Source organism: Felis catus, chromosome B2, assembly GCF_018350175.1.
Source record: "Felis catus isolate Fca126 chromosome B2, F.catus_Fca126_mat1.0, whole genome shotgun sequence".
NCBI lineage: Eukaryota > Metazoa > Chordata > Mammalia > Carnivora > Felidae > Felis > Felis catus.
The window spans coordinates 106,860,406-106,885,764 of NC_058372.1; the positions used below are offsets into that span (position 1 = coordinate 106,860,406).

A 25,359-nucleotide genomic window follows, 5' to 3' on the forward strand; every position below is an offset into this window, starting at 1 on the left:
ACTCATGTAAAAGTAAAAATACTAGGCAAAAACAAATTAGTGGTAACAGAACTGACCTACAAGAAATATTAGGGGAATCTTTCAGGCTGAAATGAAAGAACACTAAGACAGTAACTCGAATCCACATAAAAAAATAAAAAGCACCAGTAAAGGTCATAAGGAAATATGAAAGATGTATCAATGTAGGTTTGTTTGTAACTCTTTCTCTTCTGATCTAAGAGAAAATTGAAGAAAGCAAAAATTATAAAATTGTGTTGATCAACTGGTAATGTATAAAGATGAAATTTGTATTACAACAGCATGAAAGAAGGTAGAGGAGAGATGGGGCGCCTGGGTGGCTCAGTTGACCAGCTCAGGTCATGATCTTGCGGTTTGTGAGTTTGAGCTCCACGCTGGGCTCTGTGCTGCCAGCTCAGAGCCTGGAGCCTGCTTTGGATTCTGTGTCTCCCTCTCTCTCTGCCCCTTCCCTACTCACACTCTGTCTCTCTCCTCTCAAAAATAAACAAACATTTTTAGAAAATTAAAAAAGAATGTAGGGGAAAGAGAATTATATTGGAACAAAATTTTTATATACTATTAAAATAATCTGAACTGGATTGGTTTCACATTAAGATGTTATAATAACCCCCAAAACAATCACTAAGAAAATATCTAAAAAAAATAGAGTAAAACAAACACTAAGATATTAAAATGATACACAAGAAATTACATTAAACACAAAGGAAGGCAGTAATGGAGGAATATTGCAACAAAGAAGACATAAGCCGTGTAGATAGAAAACAGAGTGGAAAACAGCATTCATACAACCTACCCCATCAGTAATTACATTAAATGTAAATAGGGTAAACACTTTAATAAAAAGCAGTTTGCAGAATGAATACAAAACCATGATCCAACTATGTGTTGTCTATAAGAGACATACTTTAGACAGTAACGAAAAGAGGGTTGCAGTGGCTATGCTAATATCAGACAATCACTTTAATACAATTTAAAAAATATGTTAATGTGACAACAGTATTCACAAGCGAATATTCAATCACACTGGCTTCTGTGCTAGTTAGATAACATCTAGAGCAGGAGTCAGTAGACTATGATCTGTGGGCAAAATCTGGCCCAACCATTTGTTTTTGTAAAAATACTTTTTTTGGAACACATTCATGCCCATCATTTACTTATTGTCGATGGCTACTTTCACACTACAACAGCAGAGGTAAGTAGTTGTGACAAACACTGGACTTCAAAATCTAAAATATTTATATGTGGCCTTTTACAGAAAAAAGGTTGCTGACTCTTGATCTAGAGTATTAGTGTTTACTTTGAGACATCATATTTTAAAAGAAATACTAATGAAAAGGGAAGGGTAAAAATATAATAAAGGACAAGGAAATAATGCAATTTAAAGAATAGTTTATGGCATAGAGTGTGTTTAGCCTGAAAGAAAGATTTGGTGAAGAGAAAATAATTTTTATATATTTAGAGAACTATCCTATGGAAAAGGAATTAGCCTAATTGGGGGCAGCTTCAAAAGAAATAACAGAGACAAACATGCAGAGTTTTACAGGGAACTAGAGGAAAACTTGAGGTGTTTAAAATGGAATTGGGGGGCGCCTGGGTGGCGCAGTCGGTTAAGCGTCCGACTTCAGCCAGGTCACGATCTCGCGGTCCGTGAGTTCGAGCCCCGCGTCAGGCTCTGGGCTGATGGCTCGGAGCCTGGAGCCTGTTTCCGATTCTGTGTCTCCCTCTCTCTCTGCCCCTCCCCCGTTCATGCTCTGTCTCTCTCTGTCCCAAAAATAAATAAAAACATTGAAAAAAAAATTTTAAATGGAATTGGCTGAGGCACCTCGGTGGCTCCATTGGTTAAGCGTCAGACTTCGCCTCAGGTCATGATCTTGCAGGTTCCTGAGTTCCAGCCTGGCATGAGGCTCTGTGGTGACAGTGCAGAGCCTAGAGCCTGCTTTAGATTCTGTGTCTCCCTCTTTCTCTGTCCATCTCCTGCTTGTGCCCTCTCTCTCAAAATAAATAAACATTAAAAAAATAAATAAAATGGAATTGGCTACTCTGCAAAGTACTAACTTTTCATCAAAGTAACTATATAAGCAAAGGTGGAATGTCTACTTGTCAGAGGCAGTGTAGAAAGGCATACATGCAATGAATAAGTGGCTGTATAAAAAAGGAATAAGACCCCACATCGGGTGTAGAGATTACTTAAAAAATAATAAATAAATAAATAAATAAATAAGGAATTAGAAAATACTTTGAGAGGAAAGAAAATTAAAACACAACATACCATAACTTATGGGATGCAGTTAAAGCAGTTATTAGAGAGTAATTTATAGCTATAAATGCGTACATTTAAAAAGAAGAAAAATCTCAAATCAATAGTCTATGCTTCCACTTAAGACACTGAGGGGGTGGGGGGAAAGAAAAAAAGAAAAGCAAACTAAACCTAAAGTCAAATAAATATTAGAGCATAAAACTGAAATAGACAATAGAAAAACAATAGAGAAAGTAAAACCAAAAGTTGACAATCCTTTTTTGGTAACTAACCCAATAAGAGAGAAAAATCAAATTACTGAAATTAGGAATCCAGAATGGGACATTATTAATGACTTTGGAGAAATAGAAAAGATAATAAGGGAATACAATAAACAACTATGCGTTAACTACTTAGATAACCTAGATGAAACTGATGAATTCCTAGAAAGACACTAACTACCAAAACTGACTCAGGAAAAAAAGAAAATCTTTGTAGACCTATAATAAGTGAAGAGTTTGAGTTAGTAATAATAACATACTACTCACCCCCCTCCCCCTACACATACAGATAGCTACACTGATGAATTCTATCAAACATCTGAAGAATCAAATACTTATTCTTTACAACTCTTCTTTAAAAGTAGAAGAGGAAGGAATCCTTCCTAACTCATTCTATGAGACCCGTATTACCCACATACCAGAAAGCAAAGACGTCACAAGAATACTAAACACCAGTATCTCTTATGACTACAGATACAAAAATCCTCAACAAAATACTAGCAAAACAAATACCCAAAATACGAGTGAACCAAATTCAGTAATATAGGAAAAGAATTCTACACCACAACTAAGTGGTATTTATCTCAGAAATATAAGATTGACATAACATCTGGAAACCAATTAATGTAATATTCCCATATTAATAGAAGAAATGACAAAAAGCACATAATCATCTCAATAGAGGCAGGAAAAGCATTTGACAATTTAATACTCCTTTAATTTAATTAATTAATTTAATTTAATACTCAATTTAATACTCCTTCACGAAAAAACACTCAACAAACTAGGAACAGAGGGGACTCTCTCAACCTGATAAAAGGCATCCACAGAAAACCCACAGCTAAACATCATTCCTAATGGTATAAGACTGAATGTTTTCCTGCTAAGATCAGAAACAAGATAGGGATGTTCACTCTGACTATGAACACTACTGGAGGTTCTGGAAAGGGCGATTAGGCCAAAAATGATATAATAGGCATCTAGAGGGGAAACAAAGAAGTAAAACTAACTCTATTTGCAGACAACATAATCTGGCATACACAAAATCCTACGGAATCCATTAAAAATTTATCATAACTAATAAATGAGTTCAGCAAAGTTGAAGGATACAAAACCAAATTTTTAAAAATTTTTAATCAATTTTAAAAAATCAACTGTATGTCTATACACTTGCATTGAAGAATATAAAATGTAATTAAGAAAGTAATTCCAGGGGCGCCTGGGTGGCGCAGTCGGTTAAGCGTCCGACTTCAGCCAGGTCACGATCTCGCGGTCCGTGAGTTCGAGTCCCGCGTCAGGCTCTGGGCTGATGGCTCAGAGCCTGGAGCCTGTTTCCGATTCTGTGTCTCCCTCTCTCTCTGCCTCTCCCCCGTTCATGCTCCGTCTCTCTCTGTCCCAAAAATAAATAAACGTTGAAAAAAAAAATTAAAAAAAAAAAAAGAAAGTAATTCCATTTACAATAACATCAAAAAGAATAAAATACTTAGGCGCACCAGGGTAGCTCAGTCAGTTAAGTGTCCGACTTGAGCTCAGGTCATGATCTCATAGTTTGTGAGTTTGAGCCCCACGTTGGGCTCTATGCTGACAGTCCGGAGCCTGGAGCCCGCTTCGAGTTCTGTGTCTCCATCTCCCTCTGCCCCTTCCCTGCTCATGCTCTGTCTCTCTCTCTCAAAAATAAATCAACATTAAAAAAAAAGAATAAAATACTTAAGAATAAATTTAATAAAAGAAGTATGAAACTTATACTCTGAAAACTACAAAATATTGTTGAAATCAATTAAAGATGAATTAAACAAACAAAAAAATTCCCATGTTCACTGACAGAAAGACTTAATATTGTCAAGATGGCAATATTCCCCAAAGGGATCTACAGATTCAATGCAGTCCCTATCAAAATCTCAACTGTCTTCTTTGCAGAAATTGACAAGATGATCCTAAAATTCTTATGGAAATTCAATGAATCTCAAATAGCCAACATAACCTTAAAAAAAGAACAAGAAAGACTCACATATCCTGATTTCAAAACTTACTACAAAGCTACAGTAATCAAGACAATATGGTAATGGCATAAAGATACTGACCAACAGAACAAAACTGATTGTTCAGAAATAAACCCATAGATTTATGATCAAGTCATTTTTTTTTAATATTTTTATTTATCTTTGAAAGAGAAAGACAGCCCATGCATGCCCTTGCACACCAAGTTGGGGTGGGGCAGAGAGAGAGAAAGAAAGAGAAGGAGACACAGAATCTGAAGCAGGCTCCAGGTTCTGAGCTGTCAGCACAGAGCCCAACGAGGAGCTCGAACCCAGGAACTATAAGATCATAACCTGAGCCGAAGCTGGACGCTCAATTGACTGAGCCACCCGGGTGCCCCTATGGCCAATTCATTCTTGATAAGGGTTCGAAGACAATTCATTGGAGAAAGAATAGTCTTTTCAAATGAAACTGCTGGGAAATTGGACATCCACATGCAAAAATAGAAATTTGGACCCCTACTTCACTTCATATACAAAAAATAATGCAAACTGGGTCAAAGACTTAAATATAAGGTGCTGAAGTATAAAACTCTCAGAGGAAAACCATCCAGCAATTCTATTCTGGGTATTTATCTGAGGAAAACAAAAACATTAACTAGAAAAGATACATGCACTCCCATATTCACTGCAGCATTATTTACAATAGCCAAGACATGGAAACAACCTGTGTCCATCCATGGATAAATAAAGAAATTGTAGTACATATACACAATAGAATTTTATTCAGCCATAAAAAAAAAATGAAATCTTGCCATTTGCAACAACAAGAATAAACCTTGAGGGCATTATATTAAGTGAAATAAGTCAGAGAAATACTGCATGATGTCTCTTACAAGCAGAATCTAACAAAGCTAATAGATATAGAGAACCAAGCTCATAGATACAGAGAATAGATTGGTGGTTGTCAATCTATTGGTGGGGAGAGAGAAATGAGAAAACTGGTTGTGTTTTTTTTTAGTTCAAATAAATTGCATAATTTATAATAAAAAAGTTTTAAAAATGAAACCATTAAAATCCTGGAAGAAAACAAAAATAAAATAAATGTATAAAACTCTTAGAAGAAAATGCAGGTGTAAATTGTGATGACCCTTGAATCAGGCAGTATTTTTGAGAGTTTTAGACTTTTTGAAAATTGAAAGCTTTTGGGGCAGCAAAGGCCACCACCAAAAAAAAAAAAAAAAAAAAAAAAACCCATGAAAACAAAAAACTATCTCACAGAATGGGCGAAAAAATTTCCAAGCCTGATAAATACAAGACTCTGAAAGTGTCTGACCAGTGATTTGTGTTTAAAATATATAAAGAACTCTTACAACTCAGTAAGAAAAAGACAACCCATTTTTTTTTTAAATGACCAAAGGATCTGAATAGACATTTCTTCACAGAAGGCATACAAATGGCCAATAAGAAAATGAAAAATGCTCAACATCTTTAGCCATCAGGGAAATATAAGTCAAAACCACAATGAGATCCACTTTGCGTATCACCCGTGGCTATAATCAAAAAGGCATAACAAGGGGTTGGTGGCAGTGTGAAGAAATTGGAATGCTCACACATTGCCGGTGGGAATGTAAACGGATGCAGCCACTTTGGAAAACAGTCTGGTAGTTCCTCAAGAGGAGTTACTATATGACCCAGCAATAATTAAGTGTAAACCAGAGAAATGGAAACACAGGTCTTGTACAAAAATTTGTAAACAAATGTTCATAGCAGCATAGCTGTTATTTAAAAAAAAAAATCACTGTGCAATCATACTGAGGTTCTGAGAAGTGGATTCTTTGTATGCTGGATTCAAGGCTTTGGCAAGTCACAGATTCTAGCAACCTAAAATCTACCAATTAGCTAGTAGTTCATTTGTGAAACCTTTCCCCTTCCTATCCGTCCGAGTATCTGGCCTTTTCCACATGATCCTGCATATAAGGCCTCCAATCTCATGAAGCATCCTTGCCTAGCTTCCGTCAAGTGAGTCTCCATCTAATGCCGATTGTCTCTATAGTAACCAGCTAGAAACGCTGCTATGCTTAGCAGTGGCTTTGTGCAAGCAGTGCTCTAGCCTAGAGAGGTTTTAAAGATTTCAGTCCTTTCTCTACTTATCACACATTTCTCCTGATATCAGGAAAAGAAAGGAGCCTCTAATGAATAAGACAGGTGGAGGGTTAAAGAGAAAAGGACTGAATGTAAAACAAGAAGGAAGATGGATGAGTGGAGACTGAGTTCAAGAGGAAAACGAGTTCAGAAGGATCTCTGTTTATAGGAGAAGTGAGAACACATGGTAAAAAAAAAAAAACTAGATTCAAGAAATGGACAATAATTATTAAGCATTTTCATTCATATTCTTCTGGTCAGAAACAATATATCAACATCAACAAATGTCAACAACAAATATAATTATGGTGCTTCAGAAAGCTAACTGATATCATTGATAGCTATCCAAAGGGTGTTTCACAGTAGAGTCCATTTATGGATAAGGGATCAGATATAGTTTATATCTTCAACAAACTTGTAACCTAATGATGGGTAGAAATGAATACAAAACAGCAAAACTGCTATTAATGAGGTGGAACACAGAATGGGGGCTGGGGACATACTTTATGTAACAAATATGGAAATCTTACAAAAAGCATAAGGATGCATTCCAGGAGGGATAGCTCTATCCTCCCCCAGATATCCCTTCTGCAACAGGAGGCTTGACACCTGCGGTGCCTCAAGGGGGAGAGGCCCATAGTTTTGCATTGGCTGGGCTTCTTCTCACAACTAGTATATACCTGGGCTAATCTCATTCATGGAACTTTGTTCCTCAAGAGTTCATTAATCAAGACATTACCATGGTGTCTGCCAGCCGGATACAATTGCTTTTTCTACACATAAAGGCCACTTTAAATATCGGACACAGAGGAGAGAGAATAGAGAAGCAAGGTCAGCAAATAAAGGAATGAGTTTCTTTTATTTTTTTTAAGTTTACTTATTTATTTTGAGAGAGGAAGAGAGAGAGAGAGAAAACGAGAGAGAGAGAGAGAGAGAGAGAGAGAGAGAGAGAGAGAGAGAGAGAATGTTCACATGCGAGCAGGGGAGGGGCAGAAAGAGAGGGAGAGAGAGAATCCCAAGCAGGCCCTATGCAGTTAGCTAGGATCCCAACACAGGGCTTGATCCCACGAACTGTGAGATCATGACCTGAGCTGAAGTCAAGAGTCAGACGCTTAACTGACTGAGCCACTCAGGGGCTGGAAGGAATGAGTTTCTGAGCACCAGTGTCCTTATTTGTTATGTGGAAATGATAATACCTTACCCTCCTACTATACCAGGATGTTTTGAGGTTCCAAAGCAGGTCATTTAAAAGTTCTTTACAAATGGGAAAGTATCGGGGCTGGTGGGTGGCTCAGTCAGTCAAGCACCCAACTCTTGAGTTTGGTTCAGGTCATGATCTCATGGTTCCTGGGATCAAGCACCATATGGGGCTCCATGCTGACAGCACAGAGCCTGCTTGGGATTCTCTCTCTCCTTCTCTCTGCCCCTCCCCTGCTTGCATGCTCCTTCTCACACTCAAAATAAATAAATAAACATTAATAAAAAAAAAGCAAATGGTAAAGCATCATACCATATATAGATATACATACATACCATATATATATCATACCAAATATACGTACACATACTATACACATGGGCACACACATACACAGCCTTTATTTTGATACCATATTTTGCCTCCCACAGAACTTTAACAATAACTGGTTAAAGTTACATAACACTTTCTATTCTATACCATACAGACTTGATTACACAGTAATCTTTCCTGCCAATAAAGTCTATGAGGATTATGCCCAAGTATGTTTCATCTTTGAATACTCCACAGAGCTGAGCACAATAATTTCACATAATAAATGCTCTCTATATGATAAATTATTAAAATCATTACAGTAGAATTTATTCCTTTTAGAAATATAAACTCTAGCAAATCCCAACATTCTACAATTATACACAAAATCTTATCTAAAACTATTATTAAATTTTGACATTCTATAACTAATAAATAATAAGGAGCCCTTTAAACTAACTAAAGAGCATACTACGACAAGCCTTAAATTAGAACTTTTTTTAAAAGATGGGGACAATATCTCTTTATAGAGTATTAAACACAGGACTAATGTAATTACCCCAGGTGGAAATCCAGGATTTGAACAAAGGCAAGAGGTTAGCACTTCCATTCCTATAACTTCTGCAGCAGGCAGGAGCTAAGACTTGATTTATATCTTAGTTATAATACATTTCAATTCAATATATTTTCATTTAATTCAATCTAATTCTAGTTCATTTTAATTCACTCTTTCATCTTGTTTTGTGTGTGTCTTCAATTTAACTTCAAGCTTAAGATTTTTAGAAGCCCTCTGTAGAGGAGGCAAGCTGCATCTTGTCCCTTCAGATTTTAAGCTATATGCCCAACACCAATAGGTACTTCTCTGAGTAGCTACAGGAACCACTCCATACCCCAACGCAGCCTACTGGCATGGCTAAATGACCACCTCATTTTACACCACAGAAAGGTGTGATAACAGACCAATAATTGGATTAAATAAACTCAGATTGTCAAATAAGCCTAATTATGTGGACAAAAAATTATAGCTGTATTAGTTTGCAAGGGCTGCCATAACAGAATACCAGCCTGGGTAGCTTAAGCAATGTAAATAATTTTCTCATAGTTCTGGAGGCTAGAAGTACAAGATTAAGGTGTCCGCAGGGTTGGTTTCTTTGAAAGCCTTTCTTCTTGGATTGCAAGTGGTTGCCTTCTTGCTGTATTCTCACACGGTCTTTTCTCTGTGTATGTGTGCCCTTTGTCTCTTTTCATGTCCAAATTCCCTCCTCTGGGATACCATTTAGATTGGATTAGGGCCCACTTTCAGGAATTCATTTAACTTAACCACCTCTTTAAAGGCCCTATCACCAAATAAAGTCATATCCTAGGTACTGGAGAGTTAGTGCTTCAACATATGAATGGGGGGGGGGGCACAATTCGGCCTATAACAATATCTAACTAGGTTCATTTATCTCTGTCCTTGGCACTAGTTTAGTCTTTATTCATCTTAGAGTCCAAACAATCTTCTTCAGCCATCCTTCTTCCATACAGAGGGAATTTATAAGGAGGGAAGCAATTTTGGGGATTATATTCTTTGCAGCCCTCCAAGCATCAAGTGGGTCCCCTTTGGTACTTAATAAATGAAGATACTCATGGTGACCCATCTGTTACAGTATGATCAGCTGCTTGAGAGTCACCAAAAAGTTGTCCAGCAATCTTATAGATTGTCTCTGAAACTAGAGTGATGCTTTTATAATTTTTTTTTTCCTCTGTGAAATACCAGCTTATTTAGAAATATGCTAGGGCACATCTGGGAACCCCTTTGGCCTTTCCTGTAAAGTACTGTCAAAGGTGAAGAAGGAAACTATTGGAAAAGATGCTCAAAGGCTCTTTAATGTTTATGAAAGGCAATAATAAAAGAGTTAAGGCAGGACACACAACATGAGAGGCCTCGAGCCACTATTTGCGGTTTCCAGTGGACTATTAAAGAAGGTCACTTTCCCCTTAAATACTGTTGTACATGACATGTTAAACAAAGAATTTTAAAGAAAATAAGCCAAACTAGTGGTATCCAGGTAGATCTCTTCAGTTCTTGATGCTGCATATCCACCAAAAGCAAGTTTTATGGTATAAGGTATACCTTATTATGACACACCTATGGTCAGACTGCAAAATACACTTTATTTTACCAAGCTTATAATGTCATTTTTATAAAGCAAGTGAATTAGAATCTCCTCTTAAGAGTGCCTGCAATAATCAGAAAACTGCATATACCATTCTCAAAGGACTCATGTTTTAATCTTCTATTGGCCATTTATCTTACATATCTAGTGTATCTTAACAGCATATAGTATAGCAATTGACACTTTATCTTGGCTAGTGTTAAGACCAGCACTAATAGAGTGAACAGAGAGTATAGTTTATCAGTCACAGTAATTTGCATCTATCACCACACTAAGGCTCCTAGTGTAACATACACAAACAACTGGGCTTGAGGAAGCCTTTTCTGGTAGGTCCTATTTTACTGTTTAATCCATTAACAATAAAATGAGAAACCCCTGCTCCAAGCAGTTTTTCTGAATATGGGGAGGCCTGGTATTACCTTTTCCATATTAACTTTCAAAAGACTATCTATCAGATAAAGAAGCCTCATCAACAGCAATCTATTTAGTATGAAAAATGCCCAAAGAATGAGAACTCAAAATCCTGGGCACTATACTAAGAAACAACTCTTTCAGCACAGATGATACTTAAGAAGTAATACTTTTCTGAATTTAATTAGTCAAGATCAGTGGTTTCACTCGAAACACTTAAGGAAAAAACTGATGGTTTATGAACAGCAGGTAATAAATCATTATGACACTCTTACTAGGTAAACAGAAATTGTTCAACAACCCCACAAACGTGTTAAAAGCTCTCCCTTTCCCCGCAGTGGTAGTCAAACAGCAGAAATGAATCCACACGAATGCCGACGAATCAAGCAGACTCCTCAAAACTTGTTTGTGGTGCCACAAATTTTTATTTACTAGCGGTTTGGGTCATAAATTTTTTGAAAATCACATGCCCTAGTATGCCGCTGTGTTCTTTACATTTCCTTTCCCTTTCCTATCATATTTTTTGCCCTTTGGTTTCCTGACACTTCCATTTTCTCTTTTTATGTTCCTGTTATGCTCACGAAACGGCAGAAAACTGGGGTGTAACTGATCACATCGTTGGTAATCTTTTTCTTATTCTGGGGTTTTCCAGATTAGAACGAGAAGACGACTCAGGTGCAGCCCAAATATTACCTATTTAGATTTTTCATGCAAAGTATGCGTGGAAAAGCCTCTCTCTTTGCCCTTCATTTTGTGTCTATTTAACTAACCGCGCTGTAGTGCCCAAACGCAGATATTGACCAAGAACTAGATTTCCAAAATGGCTTTGCTCCGTTCGAGCTGGCACTGGGTCTATAAAATACAATTTATTTCCACTGTAACCAACCCTTTCTACCCCAAATGTACCCAGTACGTAGGAAGCTGAATCTAACCGAGTGTAGACAACCGAATCACATCTATTAAATTTCAGTAGAGAGACTGCACAGCAGTTGGACTGATGTTAAAAGAGAGTTAAAAGAAAAAAAAAAAAACCCAAAAACCACACGAAGCAAACCCGAGGGGCGGGCGTCGCCCAGAATCGCGCCCTCCCGCCGCCTCGCCGGCCGCGAGCACGCCTCCCCGCCGCGGCCACGCCTCCTCCGACCCCCGCCCCGCCCCGCCGCGGCCACGCCCGACGTGAGGCGCGGGAGCCGCCGGGCCGGGGGCGGGGCCAGCGCCGCCCCTCCCCCCCGCCGCCGCCGGCGGCCTCCGCGCGGGCCTCCCAGCCCGTATTCCACTCACTTTGTTCTCCGCCTTTGTCCTAATCCACACCAGCAGGTGGAGCCGCAGTTAAAGTTTCCGAGTCCATTCCGGGAGCGGGAGCCCATCTTGCTCACCGCCGAGGCCCTCGCTGGAGGAGGAGGGTCAGAGCTTGGGTGCAGCCAATCGCGGGCAACGCTGCTAGTTATCAGAGCAGAATGGGCTGTAGTTTAGTGAAATAGGAAAGCTGCAAAACACTGTGGAGTGCTCCCGTGTAAATAAAAAGAGGAAAAAAAAGTTTCTCAAGTCGCCGCTGCACGACGTCGGGCAGGCGCTGGGGCGGGGGTCTGCGCTCTCCCGAGCGGCCGCGCGCTGGACTTTATTGTGCCGCAACAAGCCCCGTTCCCATTGTTTGTGTTTTTTTCAAAATATGGCAAAGGTTCAGGTGAACAATGTAGTGGTGCTGGATAACCCTTCTCCTTTCTACAACCCGTTCCAGTTCGAGATCACCTTCGAGTGCATCGAGGACCTGTCTGAAGGTGAGTCGGGCGCCCGCCCGCCGCCGGGCTGTCAGTTGCGGGCTGCAGACGTTGAAAGTTTCCCGGGCCCGGCCTCGCGCGGGCGGCCGGTGCTCGGCGCCGGACGGGCGGCAGGCTCGGCTCTGCGGAGGGAAACTTGAAGTTGATGGACGACGGCCGCCGAGGCGCGCGCGGCGTTCGGCCGCAGCCGGGGCGCCTGCCGTGGCTCAACTTGCGAGGAACTTGTTCGAGCGGAGGTAGCCATGTTGTCAGCTTTGTCTGGCGGGCGGGAGGTTCGCTAGACCCGCACTCGCGCCCGCGGCGCCGGCCGGGGGTCGCCCCGGGCTGGCCCCGCGCCGGGAACGGCCTCCGCGGCCCCGGCACGAAGGCTGGGAAGGGAGAGGCATGTGTGTGGTCGCGCCGGCGAGTTAGCAGCGGAGCCATCTTACCAAGAGTAGAGAATTGGGCCACCGACCCCGGCGTCACTACGCCTCCTCTCCGCGCCGCGGGTGACGAACACGGCGCCCCGCCTGCCCACCTTCCTGCCCCCGAGCGAGAGGCAAATCCATTTTTAGAGCTTACGCTGGAGTTGCCCTACTCTCCTGGGTGGCCGTGCCCGGCCGCCCCGGGGAGGAGAGCGAGGCTGTCCTCGCGCTGATTTCTGGCTCCCTGGACCAACCAGCGGGGGAGGCGGGCGCAGGCTCGGCCCCTCGGCGCAGCGGGCCGGGCGCCGGCGCTCCCCGGGGACCGCGGGTGCTCCCCGGCGGCACTCCCCGGCCCGCGCCCGGGATGCTCGGGGCACCCGGGGATGCTGGCGCGCAGGCTCGCCCCGACCGGCGTGGACTCCTGTTCCGTAATGACTGAAACCTCTCGCTCAGAAGAAAAATATTGCTAAGCTATAAAGTTACATTTAACCCAAGAGCAAAAATAAGTAAAACACTTAAATAATCCCCAGGACTTAAAATCACTGGCTTCTCAGTAGTCTGAAAGACTTTCTTCAAGAACGTGTTGAAATCTAATTAAAATAACTCATCCAAACACTCTGAGCATAAAATACAAAAGTGGGCCAGGAAATAAAAGGTAAAGTTCTAATGGCAATGCAAAAATTTTTACTACTTTTTTTAAGTCCGTATTAAGGTCTCCAAAAATATTTTTGTTATATGCAGTAACAAATATTTAGGAAGCTAAAACTTGTCAAGGCTTTTTTTTTATATTTGCTCGTAAATTTTATTCAAATAATCCAGTGCTTGACTTTTCAAATTTTGAAAAAAAAATTTAGCTTCATCAATGGTCATTTTACAATTAAACAGGCCATACTTATTTGAACTTACAAGTATATTTTAGCGAAATGCATTTAAAATTATGCAAATAATGGCATATAAAGCAATTTCACTTTAAAAATTAGTTTTTAATATCCACAAAATGTATTTTATGTAGGGTGTTAGGTTTTCAAATTATAAAAGCAATACATGCTCATTGTAATAAACTTTTTAAAAGTTGTACAGGTGTATATAAAGTAACAGTCCTCTGTACTCAGTGCTTTCCACCATCTCCTGTAATGATAACACTTTAATCTGTGCTCTTAAGTATTAATGAATATATAAAGCATATATGCACATATATAATATGTAGGTCCCATTTTGAAAGACGATTCATTTATTAAAATAAACTAACTTCTAATAGATCACTGATAATAAAATTAAGGGGGATTTTTCTTACTACTCTGAAACCATTTGATTACTTTCCCAGAGTGCTACCGTCACCATTTAACTACCAGGCCAATTTTTCTTATCCAACCAGTTGGTAATCTTTCCTTTTTTTGCCAATTGTATATAAAAATTGGCGAATGCAAGAGAAACCATTGATCAGTCCATTCCAACTTATACTATAGCATTTTAAGCCTAAATTATTCAAAGTACAGGTATTTCTCAAGTGATGCCTTCCATTTTAAGAGCCAGTTTTGGACAAGGGTGATAGATGATTCATGATGTTACAGGGCTTTGACATTGGATGGCTGAAACTCACTACTCATGGAAGCAGAATTACGTTCCATTTTTACCTGGGACCTAATCAGAACTCAGCTGAAGGACATCAGAGTTTTTAGGATACTAGTGTCAACAATACACTTACTTCCACTTGTACACTTCATCCCAGAGCACTAAGACTGGTTATTTAGCATTTTTAAAAAGAGTTTAAGCTGAGTCATACTGAAAGCTGCAAAGGAATCTTTCAAAAAGGTGCCATGCTTGTGTACTCCACCTAGAGGCTATGTGGATTAAGGAAACTGAGTTTACTTAGCAAAAGCTTCTTACAGGTTCCATACTTTTATATTGCAGATCTCTAAAAAATCTATTCTTAAAATGAAACTACAGAATATTCTGAAGGAAAATTTTCACTTCATAATTTTGTCTCAAGTCCCACACCAGATGTTGGCCACCATTTTTCATACTTTAATTTGATTAGGAGACCCAGGATGTGTTTGATCTGGTGGTCCCAAGTCTGTACACGTTTTGATTGACCTTCCTGCTAATCTTTGTTATGCCCTCTGTGGACTACTGATTCTTTCTCTACTGAATGGAGCTTTCTTTCTTTCTTTCTTTTTTTAAGTTGGTCAGTACCAATAATTCTAGCTACTATTAGTTGAATACTTACAATGTACCAGAATTGAACATGGTGTTTCATGCTTTTAAACTTCAGGCTTGTTCTAATTCCCAAAGATTACATACTTTCCACTAGATCACAGATCGTCCCAAGTAGTGTAATTAGTTTAAAATTCACTTGGTTACTTCCCTCACTCCCAACCATAAATGCAGATACTTGCAGGCCGGGATTTCCATGATTAGATGAAACAGTTAACTTTTTAAATGATTAAACTACTTCAGCAGATAAAACCTGTGCATCTGACTCTATCCCTTCCTCCTTCAAATACAAGGGACAGGAAAATGAAAGCAGAGTTAAAAAAAAAATAGTAAGAATAAAACAATTGATGCTGATTTATAAATAAGTACTGAGCATTTTAAACTCAGTAGCTATAGCAAGGATTCCATTAGATAGAAATTAAGGTACAGGTGTTCCCTGAGTTACAGCCTGTGCTCCTTAAGGGTAGATCATCTTCCTATAGCCTCTGGTCTCACCCATCTCCCCATCTCCCCCCTCCCCCCCCCCCCCAATTAATTTCCTTTATTCCACTATTCATTTGAGAGCAGAAATGGAAGAATGCATCTTCCTAGTTTCGGTTTTGGAAAGAGCCCAGGCTTTGGAGTTGCAGAGACATAGCGTAGGTTCTGATTCCTGAGTTTGCTAGCTGTGTGAATTTGGGTACATTACTTAGCCTCTCAGGGCCTCAACTTTCTTGTTTGCATAATAGTATAATTAAATCCATATGATAAAGCTGTTGAGATTTAAATAACAGGTGTGAAATTGGCAAGACCAATGCTCAGCACATAGTAGGTATTTTACAAAATAAGTTTATAAATTCTATGTTTCCATGCCAGACTACAAATGCCAACTTACTTTCTACCAATTAGGAGGCCAAGAGCACTATATGTATTAGTACAAATAAATACATACAAAATGAACAAAATATGAAAACCTTCGTGTGAGAGTTCCCAGTCTTACTCGCACTTGGCTAAGTTTAATAGCTTTTATACCCCTTTCTTAAAAGTTTCTCCACTTGGCTTTTGGGTTTCCTATGTCACTAGCCACTAATTTTGTAATTTTATTAGATATCTATCTAGTAGATATCTCAAATTTAACATGTCCAAAACAAATTCCTGTTTGATTTCATCCCCTACCCCCTGCAATAAAGGATTCTTGCTGCCTTTATCTTCAAGATTTATCCAGAGTGTCCTTGCTCTCATCCCTATGGCTACATGTGGTCCAAGCTACCATAATTTCTTGCCTCAGTTGTTAAAATATCCTGTTTCTTGACCCTCACAATCTCACAATCCATACTGAACACAGGAGCCAAAATGATCCTTCTAAAATGAAAAGTGGATCATGTGATTCCTGTAGTCAGAACCCTCCCAATAGCTTCCTGTGCCACTCAGCGTAAAAGCCAAAAATCTTTACGATGACCTTTAAAACTTAGCATAATCTGGGGCACCTGGGTGGCTTAATTGGTTAAGAGTCAGACTTCGGCTCACATCGTGATCTCACGGCTCATGGGTTTGAGCCCTGCGTTGGGCTCTGCTGACAGCTCAAAGCCTGGAGCCTGCTTCAGATTCTTCATCACCCTCTCTTTCTCTCTGCCCCTCCCCTGCTCACACTCTGTCTCTCAAAAATAAAAAACAAAACCAAAAACTTTACATAATCTGGCCATGCCCCTCACACCCAAGCTAAAGGTCAGTTATTTTCCCCTTTATTCAGTCTGCACCAGCCCAGCCTCGTTGCTTCTTCAGCAGATACTTGCTGTTCCTTGTAACTAGATACTCATATTGCTTCTTTCCTCTTTTAATCTTTATCAACAAATAGATGATCTCGTGAGATGTCAGATGCAGGACCCTGCATCTGGAAATGTGCTAGAACACAGAAATGTAAGTGGTCTAGAAGAGAGCCATGACTTACGTAATAGGTCCTCAGAAAGTGCTGACTTAGTAGAACTAGATTCTCCCTAGAAACACCCCTCTGGGAGTGCTGTAGTCGCAGCGTAGTGAATCCAAGGGTGGGCTGCACTGTGCTAAACACCCTCAGGACCAGGAGGGCTTGGGTAATCTGTATTTGCAGAGCTGTCTTCTTCCCCCTACTAAGCAGGAGGCTCCTTTGAAAAAGCAGTCATTTTACCCATCTCTGGGTTCTTGCTGCAGAGCACACTGTAGAAGGTGCTCAATAAAAGCTGAATTACATGTAACAGTTGAATTACAGAAAATGTCTTGGGTTGCACTTAAGCGTGTCTTATTCCTCCTGATGCTTGTTCCCACTGTATATAGTCTGTTGTATAAAGTGGCACAAGGATCCTTGGTTTCCTCTTCCCAATTTAAAGAATATATGACATGAAGAGGGACCATGAGGAAAAACCCTGACTGTGGTCCCTTTGACAGTTGATGAGCTGAAGCCCCTTCTAAGCCACAAGGGAAGTTAATAATTTTTCCATGTTGGAGTTCTTTGGTGATTTGGATCTGTGCAATATAGTATGGGGCATCCCTTCCAAAGTGTTTAAGTAGGTTAAGAGATAACATACGAAAAAAAAGTGGGGAGGGATTCCATAGCCAAATAAACTTGGGAAATGCTGAATTAACGTTACTGGTGTTCTTGACCGAAGGAAGTTCCCGGACACTCTGCCAGTGTGCTTTATTTATGAATCCTTAAGACAAGGTTGTAGCATTTCCCAAGTTTTTGGCCATGTTGGTTTGTTTATGAGGAGCCTTGCCCAGGAACTAGTGTTTCACAAAAGAACATTTTGAGAAACTCTGTTAAGAAATGTAAGAATTTTATAAGGAGCAGTTCAGTGCCTTTTTGGACTTTCTGCTGTGAGAAGTCAATTTCAGCAACCAATAATTGGCTTAAGTGGACATTAAAATAGGGTCTTTGATATCATCTCATAATGTAATTACTGAATATGAAATAATGTTTTGGTTTTTAACCCTAGACTTGGAATGGAAAATTATCTATGTGGGCTCTGCAGAAAGTGAAGAATACGATCAAGTTTTAGACTCTGTTTTAGTGGGCCCTGTTCCTGCAGGAAGGCATATGTTTGTATTTCAGGTAAGATTGTTCTTGGTAAATATGTATGCCAAATACGTTTCTAAACTATATATCTCGTGGTCCTCACTCGTTTCCTTTTGGGTTAAATCACTCTGCTTCTGCTGCACTCACTTTTTATCTGCTTCTATTGTGTTTTAGGCAGCCTCTGTAGCATAAAGGAATGCCACCTCTTGATTTTGTGTGCTGAGAGGTTAATGTGATGTTTACTCCAGAGTGTGCACAGCATGCAGTAAAGCTTATACTGTGTCATGGCACACATTGTGGTTAACTCGGGGCTCTTCCTGTGGACAGTCCAATAGTATCAGACCTGTGGCTGTCCAGCAGCCAGTACAGGGGTTGAATGCATACTGCTAACTGGTATAATTAGTAATATGCATCTTGGTTTCTGGTTTCAGCCACTAGGAGTACTGACCATAGAAACAACTTTATTTCAGCACACTGCATGATTGAGCTAGGTTAGTTAGGTATGCTACTAGAGAGATCTGCATAATCTTGGATCATTGGAATTAAAGTCCAGTGTTTTACTAAAGCATCTAATCTACACATTTTATGGAGAATTACTGTTACAAATCTACTACTGTGTTTATTATTTGTGAGGGGAAATTCCAAAACAAATTATGTTCTCAGATACCACTGACAGTATTTGGGTCTGTACCAAGGCTTCAGACACTGTCTTCTGTATTCAAAGTGTTAGTTCTTTTAATGTATGTTAAATTGTTGTTTAAAACTATTCAGTCATTTCCCAATTATCCATGCTTATTACAGGGAGATATTTATAATAGCCCAAAGAGTAACTACTCATAGGTTTCAAAAAGAAAACTATTAATTTTCTTACAGGTATTTGTACACAGCAGAGTCCCATCAGTTAATGTAGAACCCACTGAAAAGACCTCATCCAGAAGGACATTAACTCTTTCTACCCCTGATGCCCCCCCCTTTTTTTTTTTCATTTTCAATTTAAATGAATAGCATTGGTCAGATAATCCCATCTGATATGGGCCATGAATCATGTATCATAAACATGGTATCTGTAGAGTTGCTACCTATCCTTCCCTTCTCCTAAATACAGAATCAGAATTATAGTCTCCTAGCCTTAGTGCTTTTTATTAAAAAGCAACAAATAATTTACTATATCTAAACAAATGGTTAAGAAAAGCTCAAATATATTAGTTCATATCTATTCATTAAAAGTGCTGTTGACCTGAGTCATGTGAGTGCATAACCTTGGTGAAAGACATGGGTAGGGGGAGGCACTGCAGTTGACAGACTGCTTCACATCCTGCCCCATTGCTTGTAACACACTTGTGTCTTAAGTTCTTGAAATTATTACACAAAGAAGTATTTGCTTTGACCCATAAGCTTGGAAAACCCATAATTCACTGATGATAATTCATGATGTGGTTAAGAAACCTGGATTGATTTGTACTGGTAGACCTTTTTATGCTACTATAAAACCTGCAAATAAATCTTTTGGCTTTGAAACAAACCCTTAAATGATCTTTTCTGTGTGTTTATGTTGTTAAGAACACTGTTAAGCTTTTGGCTGGAGTGAAAAATATATTCAAAGACATTTCCCTCCAGTGATTTTCCAGTAGTTTTACCTTGGTATCAGTGTTCATATTGGCAAAAAGGACAGAGAAAGAGCACCATGCAATTTAAATCAGACTGTCACCCTGTGTATTTAAAAAAAAATTCACCATTATCAGCAAAAAAGGGACTAACCTACAGTTTTTGTTTTGTGTTTTAAACAAATTACCATAGTATTCCCCTGGTCTGCCATGAATAAACATGCCTTTCTTATGAGTGTGTCAAAGGCTGGCAGGAAGATGTCCAGACATCTGTGTACTACTGCTGGTTGACGTTAAAAATCTCTACCTATCACTTCATCTTTTTTTTCTTACTGTTTATTTATTTTTGAGAGAGAGAGAGAGCATGAGCAGGGGAAGTGCAGAGAGAGAGGGGAACAAAGGATCCGAAGCGGGCTCCGTGCTGACAGCAGAGAGCCTGGTGCAGGGCTTAAACTCAGGAACCCTGAGATCATGACCTGAGCTGAAGTCTGATGCTCAACTGAGCCACCAAGGCGCCCCTCTGTTATTTCATCTTAAGTGATCTGAGAGGACTGTGAGTTTTTCTACTTGAATTTGGATTTGCTCAAGTTGAATTCTTTGGCAATCAAATTTTAAAACACAAACATGGCTAGAACCAATCTACTGAGGGGATGGGAAGCACTATGGGAGGAAAGTTTCCATAGCAGTACTAAACTACCTTTGTTTCCCCATTCTCCATGAACTTCCAGAACATTAGAAGCTCTTTGGGTACCCTGGAAGTAACCTAACCCCTCTCAGTAGGGGTACAGAGGATCTGTAAGACAAACAGCATATTCTCAGGACAGGCCTTCATACCCCTGCTGATATCTCTCTAAAATGATCATAAATTACTTTAGGTCAGGCATTGAGTTATGCATGAATTTCAAAATACTAATCATATACTGTGCACCCAGAGCTGTGCCAGACATGGAATTATAAAGATGAACTGGACAGGATTTCTGCCCAGGACAAAGCTTAGAATCCCAGCAACAACTGAAAGATAAACACATTTAAATTATTGGACATACATTAAAGAGGATTTGTGTCAAGTAATAAAGTACAAAAACAGTACTATTAATTCTACCTTCTGAATTAGGAAGGGCTTCACTAAAGGATACATTTTATGCAAACTTAGATGAATTTTTTAGGATGTTAGGGAAGAGACTTACAGGCCAAGGTAACAGTATATGCAAAGCACAGAGGCATGAAAGATTACCAGTACATTTAAAAGAATTCTAATTCTAGAACAAGAGTAAGAGGTGTGGAAATAAAGGGAATGTGAATGAGCTGTTGGTTGGAAACAAAGTGTGAAGGGCCTTATAAATGAAGTTAAAGAAGGGATTTTTTCCTCAGAAATGGGAGTAATCATCAGGAGTTTTTAAAATTAGTGAAGGGATAGGAATGGATCTTTGCCTAGCTAATGCTGGCAACAGTGCAAAATAGCAAGCGAGCTAGGGGAGAACAGTTAGAAAGTTGCAACAGGATTCCAGAGAAGACATGAAGACACAACTGAGACTCCAGAGATGAGAAGTGTTAGACTGGCTGGATGTGGGAGGCAGGGAAGCAGAAGGTGACTGAACTTTTCGGCCTAGATAGATGTTTTAGACTAGATATTTTATGCTTTTTTGTGTCATCTACATGTAATAACTATACAATAATCATTGGTCTTTGATAATTCAAACAGCCTGATTGAGAATGGCGGACAGGGGTTTTCCCAAGCCAAGGCCATGGCTGAAGTGTTCACCAGGCTCAGGGATGTTCGTTAGTGTCCTGGCAAGAGTAAGCTAATCTGCTGGGACAATCTTTATCCATTTACCATTCAGAATGGCTGCCTCAGGTCTGTGTCAGTGCCCATCAGTCTATGACTCCTTCCAGCCGTACGTAGCGCCACAGGGCCCTAGCCTTTGCTCATGCTGTCCACCTCCTCTAGCTCACTTGCTTCACCTTCTGCACTCAAGATTCAGCAGCGGGATTTAAAACAAGGTCATTGAGTATGTCTGCTCAAACCAATTTTTACCTTCATTGTATTTCCAGTGTGCGTGATTTAAATAGTACACTATATTTTAGTGCCTATCAAAGTCACTCACGGTAGTTTAATATTTTTGAGAATCTGCTGAATAGCTATTTCTATTCCATTTTCAATTTGATATTAATTTACTATTAGAATATCTGTGACAGGTGGGAGAGTGGCTGTGTGTCCTGGGTATAAGAGACAAACTGGTATAATAAACATTTGCTGCCAACAGGCTATGTGGAGATCATTGAATATTTACTAATTTAGGTTTGAAGATTATGACTGGAGGGGTGTCTGGGTGGCTCAGTTGGTTAAGCATCTGACTCTTGATTTCAGCTCAGGCCACGATGTCACGGCCATGGGATTGAGCCCTGCACCAGGCTCTGTACTGGGCATGAAGCCTGCTGAAGATGCTTGCTTCCCTTGCCCCTCCCCCACTTGTGCTCACTCTCAAAAACAAAAAGAAAATTATGACTGGAAAAGGGTAGAGTCAGTGAGACTACTGATTTAATTATTTGCTATATTTTATAAAAGGTTTTATAATTGAATATTGCACAATCCCTCAGGAACTACCACACAGTGTAGCTAGATTTATCTTCCTATAGAAGTAGTGAAGCTTTCAGGTACCCAGAGTAATTACGTATTTGAACTATATTTTCTGGCTTTATGTCAATCTTAAAAATGAACATTTGCCTTCCCAGTATGATGCCCCCAAGTTTTTGTTGCTGTACCCTTAATTCATGATGCTCAAGGTAACTAAAACTCCAGTCTTGCTTGCCTCTTTGTGATGTGTGTTTCTTTTCTTTTTAAATTATTCTAGGCTGATGCACCTAATCCAGGACTCATTCCAGATGCAGATGCAGTAGGTGTAACAGTTGTGCTAATTACATGCACCTATCGGGGTCAAGAATTTATTAGAGTTGGCTATTATGTAAATAATGAATATACTGAGACAGAATTAAGGGAAAATCCGCCAGTAAAACCAGACTTTTCTAAGGTAATGTTCTGACTATTCCTCTTTTCATTACTTTTACTATTAAGCAAGTGTCAATTCATACTATATTATGAAAATACCTTTGAGACAAAATAAATTTGAGGTCTTTGTGCTAACTGGGCAAACTAATTGTTCCATTACCCATACTTGACCTCAGACCCTACCTCCAAGTGAATCATGAGTAATTAATGTTGGTCAGGCACCTTGAGAGTCTCTGATGATTTAGAAAATTGAAAAAATCCTCCAGTAAGAAACAGTTGTTTACAGCTTCTGCATGGCATTTCCCACACATCATAATTCTTTTCATTTCAGCCTTTACGACATAGAAATTCATGATTATTCAATGATATTCTTGGTCTGTAACTCTTCCAAAAATTGGAACACACACACACGTAGGTTTTCCTTTATCTGCTATTCTTAGAGGTTAACCTAAAGGTCTTAAATATTTCTGGTTATGGAAAACGGCTTCTGAGTGAGAATCTGAAACCCGTGATTCAGAAATACAGATTCTCTGAAATACTTAGTATTTCATGATTTTTCTTGGGAACTGTAACAGTTTTAGTAACTGATCATTTATGTGAGATTGAACACAACACCCCATCTGCTGGATCATGCAAGAAAAATTACATGGGAGTAAAGTGGAATGTTTTTTCTGGTAATAAGGCCAGAATGCTTAATCCTGGTATGGGACCTTCCATTGACTCCATGTATTAGTTACTTATATGGCACCTTGTATAGCAAAAAGAGAAAAAACTAGAATACTGGTTCTGAGAGTGAACCATAATAATTAAAAGGTAGGAAACCACTAATAATGAGATATTATATTTGAAGAAATTTTTCATTTTCTTTGAAAATATTACTGAAGATACCACATCAATCTACAAAGCATACTAGTTTGTGAGATAAAGCGTTCTATGAAGAATTCACCTGCAAGAAAAAGAAGAGATTCTCTCCCTTTTAGGAAACAAGTACAAAGGGGTTAGATATTTTATTGGTTACTAAGAGATCTGGATGAATTCTCTCAGATTCTCCATATCCTGTTTCCATTAAGCTAAAATAATAATGTCTGCTGTAGCCCTGGTCCTTGTGTGTTATGTTAAGGTGCTTTGCTTAATTAGCCTTTGTATATGAATTTGGCCCTTTAGGAGTACTAAGGTAAAGAATCATTCTATTAAGTTTCTATTTGTATGTAGTATCTAACTTTCTTAGTGTTTACTATTTATATATTTCCTTCTTTCTTCAGCTTCAAAGGAACATTTTGGCATCTAATCCCAGAGTTACAAGATTCCACATTAATTGGGAAGATAACACAGAAAAACTGGAAGATGCAGAGAGCAGTAATCCAAATCTACAATCACTTCTTTCAACAGATGCATTACCTTCAGCATCAAAGGGATGGTCCACGTCAGAAAACTCACTAAATGTCATGTTAGAATCCCACATGGACTGCATGTGACCATCTGCCATCCCTTTAGTACAAATTAAGCTATAAAAACATACAGAACTATTTCCCTGAAATTCCGTAAGTACATAGTCAAGACACAATGTGAAGAATTTGTTTAAAAAACATCCTGTAGAAAGTTTATAAGAAAACCAGTATTTGAGCAAATTGTGGAATATAAATACAACTATTTTTAAGTAATTTTTTTCTCTAATGTGTTATTTTATTTGTTCTGAAACTAATCTGATTAAAACATATATATTATTTTCTTCTCCTCTATATGTAATTAAAGCACTTATAAAGAAAAAATATAAATCATTAGACCAGGCTGTAAAGCTTTCTTAGCCTTTTGGACAATAATCTTTGGACCACTATTTTACTGGCCTTCAAGAGAACAAACTTCAAGTAAAATGTTTCTTCCTGTGATAGTTTGGTTTCATGTAAGGGGCAAATTTCCATTTTTTTTTTTTTTTTTTTTTTTTTTTTGTCATATCCTTAAAGAAGGGATTTGAAGTCAAGTATATGCTACCAAGAACTTCAGGACCTGATTTTCTAGGCCACCTTGAAGCCTCTTATGGCTGCTATTATATGGAATGTTAGATAGCATTCAGTTTGGTTTCTAAGATGACAACAAATGTGGTTAATTGTTTATAAGGTCCTCTGGCTCTGGTTTTTGTTTTCTAACAGTTTAGGACATCAGAATATTCCTTGAATGATGCATCATTATTACCCATTGAATTCAACATGTCAAGAGCAGATACAAACTCCCTAAGTTTAAGAACAGGATATTATAATGACTTAGATGTTTTCATTAGATTTATAGAAATGCTATGAAATTTTCAAAACTGATTTGATAGATCATCTGTTGTTGGCAGCATTTATATAAAAACAGTGTATTTGGGAAGGTGTATTTAGCTTTATCGTAAGAGATAAGTCACTATTTTGGAAATATATATATTTTCACACATGTGGTACTCTTCTCCATATCCCTGGACACTCATGCAGAATAAGATAAGGCATATTTGTGGTTGACATAGTCTACATAGCCTTTCCAGTTAAGTTTTTTTAAAAGCAATCTTGGAAAGGAATCCATTAAGTGGGCCAAAGGGTTCTTTTTCTTTGATGAAA

General features: G+C 39.0%; 2 protein-coding genes across 8 annotated transcripts in view; one reads left to right on the forward strand and one right to left on the reverse strand.

The window, feature by feature from the left end:
* Positions 1-25,359, reverse strand: part of MCM9 (minichromosome maintenance 9 homologous recombination repair factor) — a 109,777-nt gene that overhangs the window by 57,570 nt on the left and 26,848 nt on the right. Inside the window, exon 8 of one of the 7 annotated variants that reach the window (XM_045057961.1) lies at positions 3,867-3,925. The exons of the other annotated variants lie outside the window; for them this stretch is intronic. Coding sequence (XP_044913896.1) covers positions 3,909-3,925 — 17 coding nt within the window. The 3' untranslated portion in view covers positions 3,867-3,908. Of the gene's footprint in view, positions 1-3,866; positions 3,926-25,359 lie in introns of those variants that run through there. 7 annotated transcript variants of the gene reach the window in all.
* ASF1A (anti-silencing function 1A histone chaperone) lies at positions 12,016-24,432 on the forward strand. Its single transcript, XM_023254298.2, has 4 exons — positions 12,016-12,514; positions 18,081-18,196; positions 22,617-22,793; positions 24,034-24,432. The coding sequence occupies exons 1-4, from the start codon at positions 12,406-12,408 to the stop codon at positions 24,244-24,246; spliced, it is 615 nt and encodes a 204-aa protein (XP_023110066.1). The 5' UTR covers positions 12,016-12,405; the 3' UTR covers positions 24,247-24,432.